Source organism: Aristolochia californica, unplaced genomic scaffold (assembly GCF_029961685.1).
Source record: "Aristolochia californica isolate CCGP_79_NKW_82.1479 unplaced genomic scaffold, dmAriCali1.0.hap1 SCAF_4, whole genome shotgun sequence".
In the NCBI taxonomy this organism is placed as follows: domain Eukaryota; kingdom Viridiplantae; phylum Streptophyta; class Magnoliopsida; order Piperales; family Aristolochiaceae; genus Aristolochia; species Aristolochia californica.
The window spans coordinates 39,236,421-39,257,060 of NW_027182103.1; the positions used below are offsets into that span (position 1 = coordinate 39,236,421).

The window sequence follows — 20,640 nt, forward strand, 5'->3', positions numbered from 1 at the left end:
AGGAAGATCAAAGCAAAAAAAAAAAAAAAGAGTTAGAATTTGTAATAAAAAAAAACTTAAATTTTGGTTCAGCTCAATCAAAATGTTCAATGAAGCAGATCATCTGAGAGATGGCAAAAGAATAGATATAAGAGCATTTCCATAGACCTGTAGATATCCATTAATATGGTTATTGCCAATCGTCAACTGAACAATCTTGTTTGCAATCCGAGTTATGTGTCCTATGTTGCCTATACGAGGTGACTTTCTTCCAACAGCACCGAATGTTGGCTGACAAATTCACAATGAATTACAACTCACAAATGTAACAGGACCAGAATGATGACATAAAATTAACCTTAATATACAGAATCATCAGACAGGATTATAAAGCACAAAAGAACTTTTTATACAGATTACCATATCTGACTCAGAAAGAACAGGATGCCTATCAGCATGGACAAACTTGCTGATTAAGTTACAATCTCGAAAGAGATGATCAACTACAGTATTATTATTGCACTCCAAGCATGATAATATGATGCTCTCAACATGATGGTGCAATGCATTATTGAAGGGGAACCTGCATCCATACAAAGACCACATTAAAAGGCAGAAGCTTTCTCCATATGCTGCCAAAGATCATTAGCTGACGAGAAAACTCACTGAAAAAACAGCTCTAGAACTCTCTGAATAGCACCGGAGCTAACCAAATCTTTTTCAGCAACATGATGACCAGTTTTCAAAAGCACTGCTATGAACTCCACAATCTGAATATGCAATTGCATGAAGAAACTAAAATATTAAAAAAGGATTACAAACTGTGGTAATCTCAGGTCATCTTGAGAAAAATAGTAGAAGTAAAAGTAACTTTCTCATTACTTTCAATAAATCAAACAGTTCATCCAGACGTATGCTGACTAGCTTCCTCATTCTTGATTAAGAAGAGAAGCCAAGCAAAATCAGGTTTTATAAATAAAGAGCTTCCTGCAACACCTCTAAAAATAAGAACAGCAGGATACACCATAGGCTATGCAGAATAACGATACTCTAAAGAAAAAATACCTTTAGCCGATGCTTCCCAAGTGGAGGTCGTAGTTCACCATAGGAAGTAGGCAGAACATTTTCATTATCAGTCACATTTAAAAGCTGAAGTAAGTCACCTGCACCAGTTGATCAGATACATCAGAGATGCCTGACAACAGAAGCTCTTCAAGAAAGTAATCATGAATCAGGTTCTAAAAACAATAATAAGTTTCTAAAGGTCAATGATTCATAAACTCATTGATGTCAACTGCTATTTTCTTCTTGGCAAGAGGAATGCTTATTTCCAATAAAATATGTGTATATTAAACATGAGTACAATCATTGATGCCGTTGAGAAATTAGAGAGACCTACGATGGACTAGGTAAAGGCTGTAAAAAGAGTTCTCTTAGACATTACTGTTCTTGAAATAAAAAACATTAAATTTGCCCGTGGATTAAACTAACATCAATTAGTGGCAATAAGCAATAATTTTACTTTTAGCTCACACTTGTACAAGTCCACACAAAGAATCCATCAAAGGATCAGCGCAACTTACTCCCACAACTTTCAAAGGAGCACAGAAGTTCCCGTTCTCCATTTCCACAAAGAAATTACAGAACTGAAAGAAAAAACAGACCTCAAAACACTACACTACCATTTAAAATTTGCGAAAATCCATAAATGTATAAGAGTTAATTAGGCACTAATTACAGAAACACGTGAATTGCAGCAAAATAGCAAGCGAGTTCATTGACAAGTTAAGAGCATTTTACATTTGATCCATTGAGGAGCTTGAAATCAGTAAAAACAGGACCTTGCATAGAAGAATTCAATTATGAAGCCAAAGAGGCTCTCTCATGAACATTAGCCTCTCCAATAGAAAAAACATCAGATAGAATACGCCATTTCGGATTTCTCACCGCCCATGCCAAAAGTGCATGTACTACTACTGTTCAGTTGTCCAACATTTTTTTTCTTTGTGCTCATTTTTCAACCAACTAATAAAATATAAAACACTGAAAAAGGACCCAAAGGTAACTGACAAAAGCAGCAAAAACACAACTAAAATTTTGGAGAAAAAGATACCAGTATTCCTGAAACTCACCAAGCTTAGGCAACATTGCACTGATAGTTTCAGGATTTACAGGAACAACAGATTCATATAAATGCTGGCTTCTGAAAGAATGAACCAGAGTAGATGAGCTTGATCTTTTGGGTTCCAATAAGGATATACACACAGATAGCGAATAGATAAGAGAAGATCTCGACGTTGAGCCTTCCAATGTGAAACCAAGAATCCTCTCAACAAAGCTACATACAAATGGACAATGGCATAGTAATTTACATTAAAACAATTTTTTTCTTGCAAAAACTGTTTGTTAAAAGTCTCATTTAATATTTATATACGCACTTTCATAAAAAAGAAAACAAATTTAAAGTATAGATAAAATGTACCTTGGACTAGATATTTTAACTTTCAGAGCTGAGGGAATATTTCGCGTTATTGCACAAAGCGTTTCTGATGCATTAGCATGTACTTCAGGAGGGCTCTAATCGATGAAATCAAGGTCAGCAGTGACAGTGAAAAGATCAAAATTACAAAAAAAAAAGAATTGTTTTATGGACAAAATGAAAAGAACCATGTAAACCAAAATTTCCCCTTCTCCATGTCAAAAAAAGTTTCCACAACACTGACGTGTATCAATCACTACAACAGAATCTCACTAGATATATTTTCTGACAGAACGAAGTCAAGAAAATTGAACACCAGCAGTGCTCCCAATAGAAAGCTTGGTCAGTTTCTTTTCCATAAATAGCAAAACCAAGGTTACTACAAAGAAAATAATTACGGTTGGCTAATTCAACTCAATCACAAACAGGGCGTTTCGCATGATTGTTAATGTCAACTCCAATTCTATCCTAAAATCACTAGCTGAAGTTTAGGAGATTTTTTTGAACTATATGACTTTTCCTGATATTAACCCATGCAAGGCAGATATCCTACTTTTATACCATCTTAAACTCAATGTCAGGTTCACCACAAAATGACTAGTTGAAGTTGGGAAGCTTTTTTCCAACTTATTATATAATGATTTTTCTAATATTAACGCATTTGGGATTATTCTTGTTGGATTCTAGGGCTTTAATGTTGGAAGCTCAAATGAAGAACGTGTGAATGAAAGCTAGACGGAAGAGAAGAAGATGAGAGAGAATTTTAAATTTGGGAAAAGAGAGAAGCTTAGCAAGGAGAGAGACAGGGAGAGCAAGTCCCTTCTCCTCTATAGTTAAGTAATAAAAATTACAAAGTTTCAAATATGCCCTTGCAGTAAAATACAAGTTTGGGCTTACATATACTGAATAATAAGCAATAAAGTATACAAATATAAGCAATTCAACACTCCCCCTCAACTTGGCGCATACAAATAAAAAATGTCTACCTTGAAACATGCTTCATATAAGGTCCACAATGCAATCACTTTGGTGAAGATATCGGCCAATTGATTCTTTGAGGCAACACATTGAGCCACAATTCTTCAGTCAATAATTTCTCTCTAATGAAGTGGCAATCAAGCCTGGCCTATAACAATATTAAGACATTTGCGAGTAAAATCCAGGCTATGCTTGATTGGCCCGCACCGACCACACTTAGGGACCTACGAGGTTTCCTTTGTCTTACAGGATACTATCGGAAATTTGTTTCGGGTTATGGAGATATTGTGCGACCTTTGACTGATCAATTAAAAAAACATAGGTTTGGGTGGTCGGATGAAACCACCGGGGCATTTGAGCATTTGAAGGAAGCCATGACTACAGTACCAGTTTTGGCTCTACCCGATTTTTTGAAACTGTTTGTTGTGGAGACCGATGCTTCTGGATATGGGCTAGGGGTTGTTTTACTGCAAGAGCAACGGCCGGTTGCATTTTTTAGCCAAGTATTGAGCGAACAAGCCAAATTGAAGTCTATTTATGAAAAAGAGCTCATGGCCATTGTGTTGACCATTCAGAAATGGCGTCCATACCTATTGGGCAGGAGGTTTTTGGTGCGAACTGATCAGCAAAGTTTAAAATTCTTGCTGGAACAGCGTCTCGTAAGTGTGGAATACCAGTGCTGGTTGGTGAAATTGATGGGCTATGACTTTGACATTCAATACCGACCGGGGGCAAGTAACCGAGTGGCGGATGCACTCTCTCGCAAACCGGACATGATGAATATAGCAGCAATTTCTGGGGTGCAATGGCTAGATATGGATGTGTTACAACAAGAAGTGGCAGAGGACTCATTCTTACAACAAGTTATTACCCGATTGGCAACTGGTGACAAAATAGTCGGGTTTTAAGTTGACCATGGGCAGCTCTTTTACAATGGCAGGTTGGTTTTGTCGGCGATTTCCTCTTTAATTCCAACATTATTGCGTGAATACCATTGCACACCTATTGGGGGCCATTCGGGAGAGGTTAAAACCTATAGAAGAATGGTTACGGACTTATATTGGCCGGGAATGAAGAAATATGTGACAAAATTCGTGCAAAATTGTGAGATTTGCCAAAAGAACAAACGGTTGGCAAGGTCCCCAGTTGGTCTTCTTCAGCATATTGATTTACCTGAGAGGGTTTGGGAGGATTTGACCATGGACTTTATTGAAGGGTTGCCCAAGTCAGAGGGCATGGATACCATTATGGTGGTGGTGGATATGTTGAGCAAGTATGCTCACTTTTTGGTGCTGCAACACCCATTTACAGCCAAAACCGTGGCTGATTTATTTGTGAAACAGGTGGTTCGATTGCATGGGGTGCCCAAGTCTATTATTTTGGATCGGGACAAGGTGTTTATGAGTCATTTCTGGCAGGAACTCTCTCATTTTCAAGGGACTGATTTGCGGCTCAGCACTGCCTACCACCCTCAAACAGATAGTCAATCTGAAGTGGTCAACAGGTGTTTGGAGACCTATCTTCAATGTTTTGCTTCTGATAGACCAAAAACTTGAGCAAAATAGTTGTCATGGGTGGAATATTGGTATAACACCAGCTTCCGTTCTTCTACGGGTACCACTCCATTCCGAGTCTTATACGGACGTGACCCTCTGTCCTTATTGTACTATAAGTCCGGGACAGCTACAGTTTCTGAAGTCGAACAGATTTTAGAGGAACGGGATGTGTATCTCGATGATTTGAAGATGCAATTACTGTGGGCTCAGCAGAGAATGAAGGCCACGGCTGATCTTAAAAGGAGGGATGAAGAGTTTCAGGTGGGGGATCGCGTGTTTGTAAAACTCAGACCCTATCGACAACGTTCCTTGGCCACTCAGCGTAGTGAGAAGTTGGCGGCACGTTTTTATGGACCTTTTGAGGTGGTGTTACGTGTTGGAAGCGTGGCTTACAAACTGCAACTTCCCCCAAAGTCCTCCGTACATCCGGTGTTTCATATCTCCCAGCTTCGTCTGGCAAAAGGAATATCACATTCATCTTCGCTTCTTCCTCCACAATTGAATGCTGAATTAGAGATATTGGTTGAACCTGCTGCAAGTTTGAATATACACAGAGTGGACAAAAAATGGGTAGCAACGGATGGAGGTTTTGGTGCAATGGAAGGACCTACCAGAGTTTGAAGCCACTTGGAAGGATTTTGAGGCAATGAGGCTCCAGTTTCCTGCTTTTCACCTTGAGGACAAGGTGAAAGTTTGGGCGGGGGGTAATAATAGGCCCCACATTAGTATTACCTACTCTAGAAGGATAATTAGAGGGTGATTAATGGGTCGGGGGCATTTTGGGAATTTGAGAAGGCTAATTGGTTTCGGTAGGGAATTTAGAGGGAGAGGAAGGGCGGTTGTTTCGTCTACAGAGTTGTGCATCAGGGAGAGTCTTGGTCTCTCGATACCAGTGGTTATCTTGCTGATTTTAGTGGAGTTCGATTGGGATTTCGATTTCAGAGTTTCCGTTTTTTGTGGTTATCGCTTTCACCGTCTGGGATTACTGTTATCGAAGTAGTTTGGCGTGATCGGGAGGTTATTGTCTACTCGAGGTTGGGTTTGCTGAGCTATTGAGGAATCACCGTCTACTCGAGGAGGTTATTTATTTTGATTTCAACAGCGAAGGTTCGTGATTTATTTCTCTTTGGCTTGAAACTCTTTTATTTTGGTTATCGGGGTTTATCAACATAACTACTTGATTATCACAGTAATGGTGCATAGGACTAATCATAGACATACCAAGCTCTCCAAGTAGAGACTTCAACCACATCATCTCACATATTGCTTGAGCCATTGCCGCATATTCTGCTTCAATGCTTGACTTAGCCACAACATTCTGCTTCTTATTTCTCCCAGTAACAATATTACCTCCAACAAAAATGTAATATTTACACACTTCTTCTTCAAAAAAAAAAAACATGTCAATAATATTTATACACTAGTCCTTGTCTCAGAGCCTTTCTCAAGTAGTGCAAAATTATATCCAAAGCATACCAATAACTAAGTTTTGGATTGTGCATGTACTGCTACTACATTAACCAGAAATAAAATTGTTAAAGAATAGTCCCACATGGATTAGTGAGAACAAATACGTTAAGTTTATTAGTTGGGAAAGAGGTTTCCTAAGATGGCTAGTCATTTTGGGATGGACCTTGGACCCAACTTCACATGGTATCAGAGCAAGTACTCGTACGTGGCCCTCCACCCAAATTATCCACATGTAAGAGCCCAGAGGGCCTACACGTGAGGAGTGTTAAAGAATAGTCCCACATGGATTAGTGAGAACATATATGTTGTGTTTATTAGTTGAAAAGAGGTTTCCTAAGATGGCTAGTCATTTTGGGATGGGCCTTGGACCCAACTTCACAAAAATGTCTAGTCAAGTAATAGTACGACAGATGAGCTTACCAACCATGTGCGTAAATCTTTCTAGATCAGTGAGAGTATCATCTGCTTCAGCCTCTGCAGATAATTTAACATTTGGATCCATGGGTATCACTACTAGCAGCACCCTAAGATCCATTTTCAGAAGGTCTAGCATAAATTTTCTTTGGAATAAAACTATGCCATATCTAGATTGTAACACTTCAATACCCAAGAAATATTTAAAGAGACCAGAATCTTTGGTTTGAAAATTATTACACAACCTGAGTGTTACCTTTTGCATTTCTGTTATCTCACTTCCTGTCAAGATTACATCATCTACATACACAAGCATAAGCATCACCCCTCCAGTTGTCCTCTTTACAGAAATTGAATGGTCCAAAAGCATCTCCTAAAATCAAACTATACAACCACCGAATTGAATCTATCAAACCAAGCTCAGGGGATTGTTTCAGACCACATAGGGACTTCTTTAACTTACAAATTATCTCCCCCTCAACCACAAAACCAAGATGGTTGGCTCATATAAACTTCCCCAGTGACGTCACCATTTAGAAAAGCATTTTTAATATCTACTTGATACAAGTCCCATTGAAAATTAGAGGCTAAAGATATGAGAATACGTCTAAATTCAATTTTGCCACCAAAGAAAAGTTTTTTTCATAGTAATATTGTAGGCCATGTAATATTGTAATTTTTTTCAGATTTTACACATTGATAATGGATTGGAATTCATGAATAAGAAATTTAGAGCATTTTGTCAAGGTCATGGTATAATTCATCAGTCTTCATGTGTGTTTACTCTACAGCAAAATATAATAGTTGAGTATAAGAATAGACATTTGTTAGAAGTGCAAGAACAATGCTTATCCATATGCATGTCCAAAGTCATACAGGGGTGATGCATTTCTTACTTCTTGTTTTTTTATCAATAGGATACCATCATCAGTACTTGGGGGTAATATTCCTCAATTGTTGAACCTATCAACTACATTGTTTCCAGTGTCTCCTAGTAGTCATTTTGCCCATGTTTTTGGTACATCATCAAATAAATTATCCCCACATGCAGTTGAATGTGTTTTTCAGAGATACTTTCGAACACAGAATGATACAAATGTTATTGTCATTCGCTGAGGAAAACATTTGTAGCTACAAATTTGACATTTTTTTAGGATGTTTTGTTCTTTTCTAACTCCGATGCAGTGTGTCCTCCATTAGTCTTAATTCCAGGTATTGCTGCTCTTGCTCATGTAAAAGATATGCCTTGTCCATGACAATCCATTGTTATAGGGAAACCCTCAGGTGTATCAATGACGTAAACATGGTCGGCAAGATGCCATAGTTCCCTCTCTCTCTCACAAGTTCCAGCATTTTCTTTGTCTTCAAATCCTGAGATAACTAATTTAAATCTTCCTATTGCTCTTCATAAAGGAGTTCATGTGTCTACTCGCCATCCATCATCCCATTATGTCTCTTTTGACTCTTTGTCTACCAAGTATAAGCAATTTTTAATGTCATTGTTCTCTTGTATTATTCCTTCTTCTGAGTAGGATACTCTTCAATCACCTCAATAAGCAGGCTATGGATGTTGAAATGGAAGAGGAGGTACATGGACCCGGTGCGACGCTCCTTCTAATGCTAATACAATTGTTTTGGGGCATACATAATTAAATACAAAGCAGATGGATCTATTGAACATATAAAGCTTGGTTAGATGTTAAAGGGTATACTCAAATGTACGGCATTGATGTCTTTGAGGTTTTTCCTCAATTGCACGGTTGACATTTGTACATATTGCAATTAACCAAAAATGATCATCGTTCCGACTAGATATTAAAGATGTTTTCTTTTATGGTGATTTAGTAGATGAAATTTATGTGGAGCAACCTCTTGGATATGTTGCTCAAGGGGAGATGGGAAAGGAATGTAAACTGAAGAAGGCAATTTATGGGTTTAAGTAGAGTCCTAGGGCACGGTTTGAGAAGTTTAGCCAAGTGGTGGTGTCCTTTGGGTTCTCATTGAGCCACCGTGATCATTCTCTATTTGTCATGAATAGGTCTTCTGGAACAGTAATTCTTCTTGGATATGTCGATGATATTATTCTATTAGGCATTGATATGCAAGGTATTGAAGATGTTAAGCATCATCTAGCTAAACACTTTCAGACAAAAGATTTGGGGACTTTGATATACTTCCTTAGGATAGAGCTTGTCAGAAATAAAGCTAGTATTGTATTAATACAGAGGAAATATGTCACTAACATGCTGCAAGAGTATGGCTTATTGGGAGCAAAACTTGTAAAAACACCCATGAATGTTGAGAATAATCTTGATGAGGACAATGGTGAAGAACTCAAGGATAGAAATATATTTCTCAGGTTGGTTGGAAAGTTGATCTATGTCACTATCATGAGACGAGATATATCATTCTCGATTAGCTTGGTGAGTTAGTTCATGGAACACTCATGGAAAGTTCATTTAGAAGTTGCTCAAAGAATCCTAAGGTACCTGAAGATCATCTGAAAATAGAAGTTTGTTCACATGTTGATTATGTTGGGTCCAAGCTTGACATAAGGTCCACTACATGGTATTGTGTATTTGTTGGGGGAAACCTGGTGAGCTAGAAAAGTAAGAAGCAAAATGTGGTCGCTCACTCCAATGCAGAAGCTGAGTATAGAACTATAGCTCATATAGTCAGTGAGTTAAGAGGGTAAAGCCGTTTATTCATAAATTGAACCTAAAGACTGATGCACCTATCGTGATGTACTTTGACAATCAGGCAACTATCTTTATTGTAAGTAACCTAGTATTTCATAAGCAGACCAAACATATAGAAGTGGATTGTCACTTTGTTTGAGATGCAGGGATGGAAAAGAAGTTACTATTCCTTTTGTACGATCAGATGATCAGCTTGGTGATGTTTTCACTAAAGCATTGGGTAAATGTGAATTTGGAAAATTTTGTAACAAGTTGAGTCCTTTAGATATATATACTCCAGCTAGAGGGGAAGTGTTAAATATGATGTAAGGGGTATTTTGGTTATTTCGCACGATGGGTATGTATCAGTTAATACTAGTAGAGTCAGTATGTATATATTAGTCTATGATGAGATATTGGGTTTTATGTGTATGAGGGGTAGAGATGGAATTTCATCTCTAATCACTTAAGTTAATAAAACCCTAATGGGGGTCGTTAGCCTCCCTTCCAAAATAGTTACACTCTTTTCTAAAAGTCTCTCTTTCTCTCTTCTCCACCCTCTCAACTCTCTTTTACTAACAATTTCACACTCATAGTATAAATTCATGTTAGGAAGAGATCGACCCCATTCATGACCTAAGTGGGAATTCCTCAACATGCCCTCAAATTCTCCTTCTCCTCTTGCCTTCTCTCTTCCAACCTCATACACTAGCTTCTTCTCTCTTCTTTCCCTTCTACTTTTTACACCTTAAGACTATGAAACCTAGAATCTAACATGGAATCAGAACAAGGATTCTAGGGTTTCAATTTGAAACTGCTCAGATTTTTCATGCAATTTTAGAAGAACACAACTCATGTGTCATGTAACAGAAATTGTAATTCACCAAGAATTCCACAAAGTTTTTTTCTTGAGAAATCCTTTTAGGGAATCTCTCCTTGAGTTCCTCAAGGTGCAATTTGAGTTTCTTATTTTTTTTAAATTTCTGGAATCCCTCCCCCCCCCCCCCCCAGCATAGCCTCTAAAACTTAATTTTTTGAAAGCCCCTTAAATCATCTCAAAAGAGGTCAGATTTAAAATATGCTATGGCCATGAAAATTTCAAGCACTCCTTTTGAGTTTCTCCTTTTAAAGTTTTATACTTTTTGAGTTATTGCATCTCATGTGAAAATCAAAACCCTAATTTAGGGTTTGATGCAACTCAGCCTTGATTCTACTTCTAATGCATGTAAGAGGTTTGCTTCTTTGTTTAATTGATCGAGTCATCCTCCTAAATATGTTTTGGCATCAATATCAAGTGTTGTGAAAGACAAAATCATACCTTTATCTGCTGACATAGAAAATTTGAATTTTATATATTGCTTCTTTATCTAACTCTTACATACTAAAGTTTGTTGATTTATTTTTATTCTTAGAAGTGTCTTTGTGTTGCTTCCTTCATAAGTGAGAGTGTGTCTCCATATATTCCGTTCTAGTATTTAATAGAATTCTTGGAAGTTTTTAAAATTTTGAGAGTTTACATCACTCATGGTTGAACACTCATCTTCTTCCCATGAATTTCAGAAATCTAATTCTTAAGAATCATTATAATTCCTTTGAAAGGTGTCTCAAATTATTTAGCCTGCTCTCAATCAGTCAAGAGATTTCTCGTTACTCATGACTAAGATGACACCTCACAAAGACACCTCCTTCATTAAAAGAAGAGGATTCTAGCTGAAAAAAATGGCTTGAAGAAGACTCTTTGGTGATTAATTGGCTTATTAACAATAAAAAAGAGTCAATGGCTAATAATATGCTCCACCTTGAAACAACCAAAAACATATGCGATACATGCCTCAAGCTTTATTCTAATACTGATAGTCTTCAAAGGATATGTGATGTTTTTAAGGCCATGTACAATATGAAGCAATCAAAAGATCTCAATGAGTAGTTTGCCTGTTTTAGAGGATTCTTGCAAGATTGGAAGTATGCCCAGCCTTACTCCATTGACATTGTTGTTCAAGAACGATAAAGAGAGGAATTAGTTGGAACTATAAGCCATGCTAATTTACAACCAGACCTGGATGTTGAAAAAACCCAAATTCTAAGATCATCTGCAAAGCCCTCATTTGACGACATATGTGTTATAAAGCTTCAGATTCCAGCCAAACAAACTGAGCAAAGAACTGAACCTTCTAAGACATCATTTGTGGTTAGTCAAGTTCGAGGTCAGACCAATCACGGAAGGGATCAAGGCAGAGGTTTTGGTAGAGGCGGAGGTAGAAGTTCTAGAGAGTCTTCAAGGGATTCTTCAAACCTGGAGATAATTTGTTCTTATATAATGACTTCATTTTTTTGGTACTCTTCCAGCCATTATTGCCACTACTAGTACAGGTATGTTTTTTACTTTTTCATGCTACAATTCTTCTTCTTGGATTATTGACTCAAGTGCCTCGGAACATCTCACTAGGAAGTTAGGCAATTTATCTTCCTTATCCCCATGTACTACTGACCAATTTGTGTCTTATTAAGGATGGCTCACAGACAAGTTCAAGCCATTGGTTCTTCCTCTCCTCATAACATCTCACTAAGAAGTTAGGCAATTTATGTTCCTTGTCCCCATGAACTACTGACCAATTTGTGTCTTATTAAGGATGACACAGACAAAAGTTGAAGCGATTGGTTTTTCCTCTCCTTCCCCAAATTTGCCTTTGTTGGATGTCTTATTTGTGCCTCAATTTGCATTGAAATCCATGTTTATCAGTCAAATTACCAATAAATTAAATTATTTTCTCACTTTTCACCCTTCTTATTGTGTTTTTCAGGCCAACCAGAATCTAAAACCATAAAATCTAACATTCAAGACTCCATGTTATGTATAGTGGATTGAGCAGCTGCAACAATTAAATCCTAGGATCCCTGTTTTGAAATCATGTTGGATTCTAAGGTTTTAGCATAGGAAGATCAAACAAGGAACGTGTGAAGAAAGCTAGATGGAAGAGGAGAGAAGCTTGGCGAGGAGTTGAAGAATGTGTGAAATAGAAAGGGAGAAAGAGAGAGCATGTTTCTACTCTACAGTTTGTACTCATTAGAAGTGAAAATTACAGAGTTCCCAACATGCCTTGTAAGAAAACCTAAGTATGGGCTTACATATACTAAGTAAATAAGATATAAACTACAAAAATATAAGCAATTCCACAATTCCCACTAACATTTTTGTAGGTTAGAATAGAGAATGTAACAGCTTCCATTGACTTGATTTGTCAGTTTTCTGTCTAATCCTGGATCAGACAACTTGGCCAAGATTGTATTTATTTTTCAGCAAATTACATCAGCATCTCTTTTCCCATCAAAATTCTAACAGAATTTTCTATGATGAAAAACCATGAGCATTGAGCCTCCACAGAGGAATTCTCTCACTAGTGAAACCAGCAGACATATACCACTTGTATGCACTAAAGAAAATAAAAGAAGAATAGAAAAGAAACAGAAAAACAATAAAATAATGGATCTCGGCCCTCTTCAATTGCCGTTTGTCCAAATATATAACAAAAAACCAAAGATCAACCTAACCTATTCTTACATGCACTATCAACCAGCTTACATTAAAAATGTGAAATCAAGGTCGCCATGCATACGCTCATTTAACACAGGCTGATCTCCTACTTTATTCCTTCCTTCAGAAACAATAAACTATTCAACATAGAAAGGCATCTAATACTTACAGATGGGCTCAATTTGTCCACAATCATTTCAAGCAAATTGCTATCAGCTAACCACTGCATCACATCCACAAAATTTGGATACATATGATCTTCGGTTCCCACAAGTCGAACCAGAACCTATGGAAGGAACATTTTGAAAAAAGAGGTCAACAGCAGAATGATCAAAGCAAAAAAACAGATGATGAATGGAAGGAACGTTTTAAAGAAAAAGGTCAACAGCAGAGTGATCACAGCAAATCAACAGATGACACACAATCCTGAGTTTTAGATGAAGAGATATAAAATTATTTCAAGGAAGACTAACTCAAGGGGCACCTGAAGGAGAATGATGAGCCTGTAATCAAGATATTGGTGTTCTCTAATTTATGGTTTCATGAATTTTTCAATTCCAGCAATTGAAAGACCAAACTAATGCGCACGAAGAAACAACGTTTTCTTTTAAAATAATAAATAATCAAGACATAATTGATGTGATAGTCACTTCAATCATAGATTTGAGTTTTAACTTACACTTAAGTCTTCACTGACTGATACAATCTCATATCCTAAACCATTTTCAAATATCATATTAATATATTTTTTCCATACACCATCTACCACTATTTCATCTCATTTTTTATGACATTATTTGCTTGTATAAATTTTTTTACAAGATGGATATAAGATGTGCTAGTTGGATGGTCCTCTCCATAGTCATTACCCTCTCATCAAGATTTTCTCCATCCCATATGACACTTCATCGCACAAGTACAAAGAAAGTTCCTTTTACAAGATGGAGGTTCTATCCTGCAAGACAGCAAGTTGTATTTCCTCTTACCCCCAATACAACTTGAGGGGAATGTTACGAGAGAAATTAAATTAAATTATGTAATAATTTAGGAAAATAATGACAAATCAATCAAGAGATTGATTTGTCACGATTTTCTAAAATCAAGAGAAAATCTTGATTGATTTTGATTTCATAAATTAAGGAAATTTGAATCCTTAATTAAGGAATCAAATAATCCTTCATTAGCCTATAAATAGGATTATATTAATTGTAAAATTCATTCTGATTCAATAAAATTTATCCCTCTCTTTTCGTTTGTGGATTAGGCTCCTAGGACAACCACGTAAAATTGGTTTGTGTTTTTTGTTCCTTTCATCATCAATGTCATTTTTGCTATGTTTAGGTGTGTCTCTCAACTCACTTTTTTTTTTAAAATGAGGCGATATTTTATTAGAAACAGCAAAAGCAAACTAGAAATTAGAGGAACTCTCCCCCTACAACAAGGGATTGGAGGGAGGCTCCATTTTTAGCAAGAGAATCAGCAAGCGAGTTTGCTGATCTCGGGGTGTGGATCCAATAACATTGAAAGGGGAAAATAAGATTAAAAAATTTGTGAAGAACATTCCAATGATGCCAAGGAGGAAATAAGGTGGTAGAACACCAGTTGATGACAATCAGCGAGTCACCTTCGATAATGAGGGGGCCGCTGAGATGATGCCAAAAGAGGAGGCCTTGATAGAGAGCAAAGAGCTCAGCTTCGATAGAGTCAACAGTCCCCATAGGTCCCGAGTAAGTGAGGAGGGATCGACCATCAGCATCATGTATGATACAACTGAAACCAACTATGCCATGGCTCCCACAGGCGCTACAGTCAAAATTTAGCTTAAGGAATCCGACGGGAGGAGGGGTCCAGGATTTGTTGGTGGGTGGGCGTTGATGGCAAGTTATACCAACAATTATCAACCAATTGAGATGAGGGGAGGAGCTGATAATCTTGTTGACTAACATCTCAAGACAGAAGGCCTTGAAGTTGAAACGCATGTTATTATGCTCTTTCCAGATGGCCCAATGAATGTGACCAATAGCTGAGGAGATCAGGATTTTACCTAAGGTGAGAAGATGGGGTCTTGAAGCGATCTTTAGGGTAGTGAGGAGGTCGCTGGGCAAATATAATTGAAGACCGAAGTGGTTGAAGATGTTGGACCAAACAAACCAGGCAAAATGACAGAGAAAGAGAAGATGATTGGTTGTCTCCTCAACTACATTGCAGAATGTATATAGTAAGGAGGGGGAGGTGTTACCCAGTTTGTGAAGATTGGAGGTCATGAGAATTCTACCTTTGATGGCACACTAGAGGAAGAATTTAGCTTTGAGAGGGGCGGCCTACTTTCACATGCAACGGAGAAGATGGGATCACGTTTAACGTGCCACAGGATCTTATCTTTGGCATTTGGTCAGATAGTACTATGCTCAACTCACTTAAGTGAATAAGAAGGGGGGTCGAGTTGTGATCCCCAACAAGAGCTAGTACTACTCTCTCTTCTAGCACCTTCTTCCTCTCTCTTCTTCTTCTTGGTAGGAAGATATGATGTAATTACTTTACGTTTTCTATCTCTTATTCACTCTTACTAGGGTGAAGGGTAATCTTGTAATATTAGTATTTTTATTATCTGTAAATACAACTTAAGGGGGAGGATTTGGTTAAATCCAAGACCCTAATTTCTTCCTCCTTTTACTTCAGGTATTCTCTTCTCTTTTCTCTCTTGGACATGTATCATACTCTCTCCTATCTTCTCTCTTGGATGTGTATCATACTCTCTCTTCTCCCTTCTTCCTTCTCTCCTTTGCTTAACCTTATTACCTATGGAATCCTGAAAATCAACATGGCATCAAAGCGGAGATTGATTTTCAAGATTCCAATCTACCAGTGGAGCAAAACTTTTTCCATCTTTCATAGTTCATCTTGCTCTTACTGAGAATTCATCATCTCTCTAGCAATTTCATGGTGTTTTTGGAGTGTTGTTAATCTCTTGGCAAAATTGCAATTATGTTAACTAATTTGGCTCAGTTCGTTGGAAAGGAAGAACCTGCAAATGCTTGCACCTGAAAGACCTTGCGAATTCAAGGGGGGAAAAATATCTCTTTGATTCTAAATTCTCTTTGTTATTGTTAAGTTGTGGAGCCTAATTAACACTTTATACTCTGTTGCGGATTGACCTTCATGGTAAGGTCACCGTAGGGGTTGGAAACCCCCCTCCAGGGGTTTCAGAGGCAGAGCCCCCTAGCAAATCCACGATATATTAATTGTTGTATCATTGGGGATTTCACACTTGTAATCTGGTTGCCCTAATTTTCTCTTTATATATGGGGGCACCATTGTTAGGGTTTTATCACCTCGACATCAGTTGCAACTGAAAGAGGTTAGAGAAAAAACAACACATATAAGTGTGTGCGATCTCTCTTGTAAACTATTTCATCTTTATAGTGGATTACTTCAGCGGCGAAAGACAGGACATTGTCTCACCTTGAGGCGAACTTGTATAAATTTTGTTTGCTCTCGTGCTTGTTTTTTTCCTTCTTCCGCGATCATTATTATTGCTCTCGTTAGTTTGGAATTAGGGCGTCTAATTCCTATCAAGTGGTATCAAAATTTTGGATCGTGATTGAGAGCAATGGCTGACCAAGAAGGATCAACACTTGGAATCAATAAGTTCGATAGTATGGATTTTGTATTCTGGAGGATACAGATCGAAGATTATCTTTACAGTAACAAGCTGCACTCACCACTTCTAGATTTGAAACCAGAAGGTATGAAAGATGATGAGTAGAATCTCCTCAATAGACAGGTGTTGGGAGTAGTTTGGTTAACACTACTGAAGAACGTTGCTCACAACATGGCATCAGAGAAAACCACAGCAGGGATGATGAAGATTCTATCCAACAAGTATGAGAAGCCTTCAGCAAATAATAAGGTACATCTTCCCTCCAACAGCTTGTTGTGGAGGAAGGCCACTTTAGCTAGGTATTGTATTCTCTCTCTTCTTTTGCAATATATTCACAACTTCTCTAAAAAACAATAAAATAATAATAAGGTACATCTCATGAAAAAACTCTTCTCTCAATGGCATCGCATTTGAATAAGTTTAGCACGATTGTCAATCAATAGACCTCCGTTCAAATTAAATTTGTTGATGAGGTTCTTGCTTTAATTCTTTTGGCAACTCTGCCAAATAGTTGAGAGTCTATGACGGTTGCGGTCAATAACTCTGTAGGCAACGGGAAGTTAATCTTTAATGATGTTCGGGATACCATTCTCGTGGAGGAAATTCGTGGAAAGGACTCTGGAGAATCATCGACATCTAATTCTGCCCTAAATGTCGATACTAGGGGCAGGAACTTCGAGAGGAATTCCAACAAGGGCAATGGTTGAGGGAAGTCAAGGAATGGCAGAAGCAAGTTCAAATCCAGAAGGAATGTGGAATGTTGGAATTGTGGCAAGTCTGATCACATAATGAATAACTATAGAGCACTGAAGAAGGATGAAACGAAAAGCAATGCTGCAAATGCGGTGACTGAAGAAGTACAAGATGTTTTACTCTCGTCAATTGATAGCCCTATTTTGACTCTTGGGTATTAGATTCAGGAGCTTCTTTTCACACCACCGTACATCGTGAGATCATGGAGAATTATGTTGTTGGAGATCACGGGAAAGTGCATCTTGTTGATGGAGAACCGTTGGATATTGTCGGTATTGGTAATATCAGTTTGAGGATGTCAAACGGGCTAGTGTGGAAAATTCACAAATTGAAACATGTACCAAAACTAATGTGTAATTTAATCTTAATAGGGCATCTTGATGATGAAGGTCATAATGTTGGAAGATGGGCTCAAGCCCACGAGCTCAAGACAAGAAACCCACACGTCAAAGGAGTGGCATGTGTAAAATATGGTACTTTCCATAAAGATGGCATAGAAGTGTAAATATGTGTTCCTTTTATGTCTTTTATTTTATCAAGTTGTAGCCCTAAAGGTATTGTAAAACTATAAATAAAGACATTGGCTAAGAGGTAGGGCATTGAAGCACTCTCCTCTCTTTTCACAAATTCGTCCAGCCCTCATTTTTCTTTTTGACGCAACCCTCTTCTCCCTTAATCCAAACTCTCTCCTTCCACGTTCTTCTTCTTCTCTTCTCCTTCTCTCTTCTTCTTCTTCTTCTTTCTTGTTGATCTAAAGTTCCTTTCATGAGATCCTAAATTGTACATGGTATCAGAGCAAGGAGTTTAGGATCTCTTCATGGAGTTATTATGAAATCTGTTCAAGAAGTTGTAAAAGGAATTCAGTCATAAAGAGAAAAGTTCATCATCTTCTTATTTATGTTTTTTTTTTGTTTCTTTTTCTTATTTACATACTCCTTTTTACTGTTTTTCTTTACTTCTTGAATTTTGAGTCACATCAAGTCAAGATAAATCTTTATATGTTGTAAAGATTTATTTCTATGACTAAATAGATGTTATAATCTTGACTCCTTGTAAATCAATTACAAGAGTGATCAAGATCATTTGTTGTTTGCATCTTATTAAGATTGATGGGTGAAATTCAATTACCTTTATGTAATTTGGATCCATCTCATTTGAGGTAGAATTCCAGCACATGTTGTTGTATTTTCTCCTACTTTAGGTTGCTCATGAGTTTGTGTTATGTTGTTGGATGCCCATTATATGTTTGATGAAATGCCAACAGCCATTTACCCTTTGTAGTTCCCTTTTTTTTTAACTTCAACCATTGAATTTTTTCTTACGTTGATGTCTCCCATGAGCTAAAGATAAATCTCTTCCAAGTGTCTTGGTTTGTCGTTAAATCTTCTCTAAATTTTTGTCTATTGCTCGTTTGTGTTGGAGTTTGGATTAAGGCCTAATCGATTGCATCTACTTTCTTCTCTTTGTTCTTATAAATACAAGAGAAGTTGAGTAATGACTGGATGTTATTATCACTTTCTAAAGGCACAAACTTGTTGATAATTTGGTGTTTGCCCTTGTGAAATAAATTGGTTCTTGTTCTCTTTTGTTGGTGATTGATTTGGTCTACGGGTTCTTCAAATTACATAAGAGTAATTGTTCTTTGAAGAAGGTCTTTTCCCTTGACCTCCATATTTTACTTACCTCATCATGGAGATTGGATATAATAGTAATAAGGGTGATATACTCCGTATTACTACAATTCCACTTAGAGGTCTCTCCAATTACATGAGCTGGTCACAATCGGTTCGGAGGGTTCTTATTACTCGTGACCTTTTGAGCCACATTGTTAACTTTCCTCCTCCGACTGATAAAGAAGATGTGTCCTACCACAAGTGGGTTAAGGATGATAACATGGTGATAAGTTGGCTCATTAATAGCATGGAAGAGCAGGTGGCCAACAATGTGGACCACTTGGAAACCGCCAAGAACATATGGGACACTTATGTCAAGCTTTACTCAAGCACTGCTTCATTACAAAAAATATATGATGTCTTACAAAACATGCTGCATACGAAACATGGAGATAATATTCACGAATTTTTGGCACGGTTTCGTGGTCTTCTTCAAGAATGGAAACTAGCTCAGCCATATTCTACTGATATTACCGTTCAAGAACGACAAAGAGAAGCTTTGGCAGCAGCCATTTGCTTATCGAATATTAAACCATACCTTAAGGTGGCCAAAACTCAACTTTTAAGTTCTTCTACTCTTCCATCCTTCGATGATATTAGTGCTACATTACTCAGGATACCGGATCCATCCCCTCCTTTTCCTATTGATGCTCCATCGGCGATGTTCTCTGGAAATCGGGGAACATCTTCCTCATCCAGAGGACAGGGCAAAAATATGAGAGGGGGTCAAACTATGAGAGGGGCTGAAAATAGAGGTGGTAGAATGGGTCAGAATTCTTTCCGTACTGAGCCTCAACTTTGCACTTATTGTGGCCATCAGAATCACCTTGTGGCATCATGCTGGAAACTTCATGGCAAGCCTGATTGAGCCACAACTAACCCAGTCTCAGTTAATGCTGAGAAAAATGAAGATAAGGTTGAATCATCATCCGGAAATGTGACTCTTACGGCTGAGGACTATGCTGCATTTCAGAAAATGAAGTCCTTCATGGAATCATCTATTCCCTCATCATCTACTGCTGCCACTACTATTGCCTCAGGTATGCTTTCTTCCTCTTCTTCCTCTTCCTCTTGGATCATCGACTCCGGGGCCTCCGAACATCTATCAGGTAACAAACACTTGTTGCAATCCTTATCTCTTTGTTATCCTCATAAATTCGTTACTATTGCTGATGGTACCCAAACCAAGGTCCTTGGCAAAGGTTCCTCCTCTCTTACTTCATCTATTCCCCTTCAAGATGTTTTGTTTGTTCCTCAATTTCCTTTAAATTTGTTCTCGGTTAGCCAATTGACCAAAGAATTAAATTGCTCTATCACCTTCTCACCGTCTTCTTGTGTCTTTCAGGATCTCACTACAAAGCGGGTGATTGATGGCGGCCATGAAAAGGGGGGTTTGTACTACTTCACTCTTCCACCATTAGTTGCATTATCGTCCACTACATCTGAGGCCCAACTTTGGCACAACCG

At 37.8% G+C, this 20,640-nt stretch overlaps 1 protein-coding gene across 1 annotated transcript in view; it reads right to left on the bottom strand.

The window, feature by feature from the left end:
• The window catches only part of LOC137961851 (uncharacterized), a 46,657-nt gene that overhangs the window by 2,424 nt on the left and 23,593 nt on the right, over positions 1-20,640 (bottom strand). Inside the window, exons 9-15 of the mRNA XM_068808455.1 lie at positions 13,256-13,372; positions 2,462-2,556; positions 2,112-2,317; positions 1,045-1,142; positions 646-749; positions 400-562; positions 148-270 (exon numbers count right to left, since the gene is read on the bottom strand). Coding sequence (XP_068664556.1) covers positions 148-270; positions 400-562; positions 646-749; positions 1,045-1,142; positions 2,112-2,317; positions 2,462-2,556; positions 13,256-13,372 — 906 coding nt within the window. The remainder of the gene's footprint in view (positions 1-147; positions 271-399; positions 563-645; positions 750-1,044; positions 1,143-2,111; positions 2,318-2,461; positions 2,557-13,255; positions 13,373-20,640) is intronic.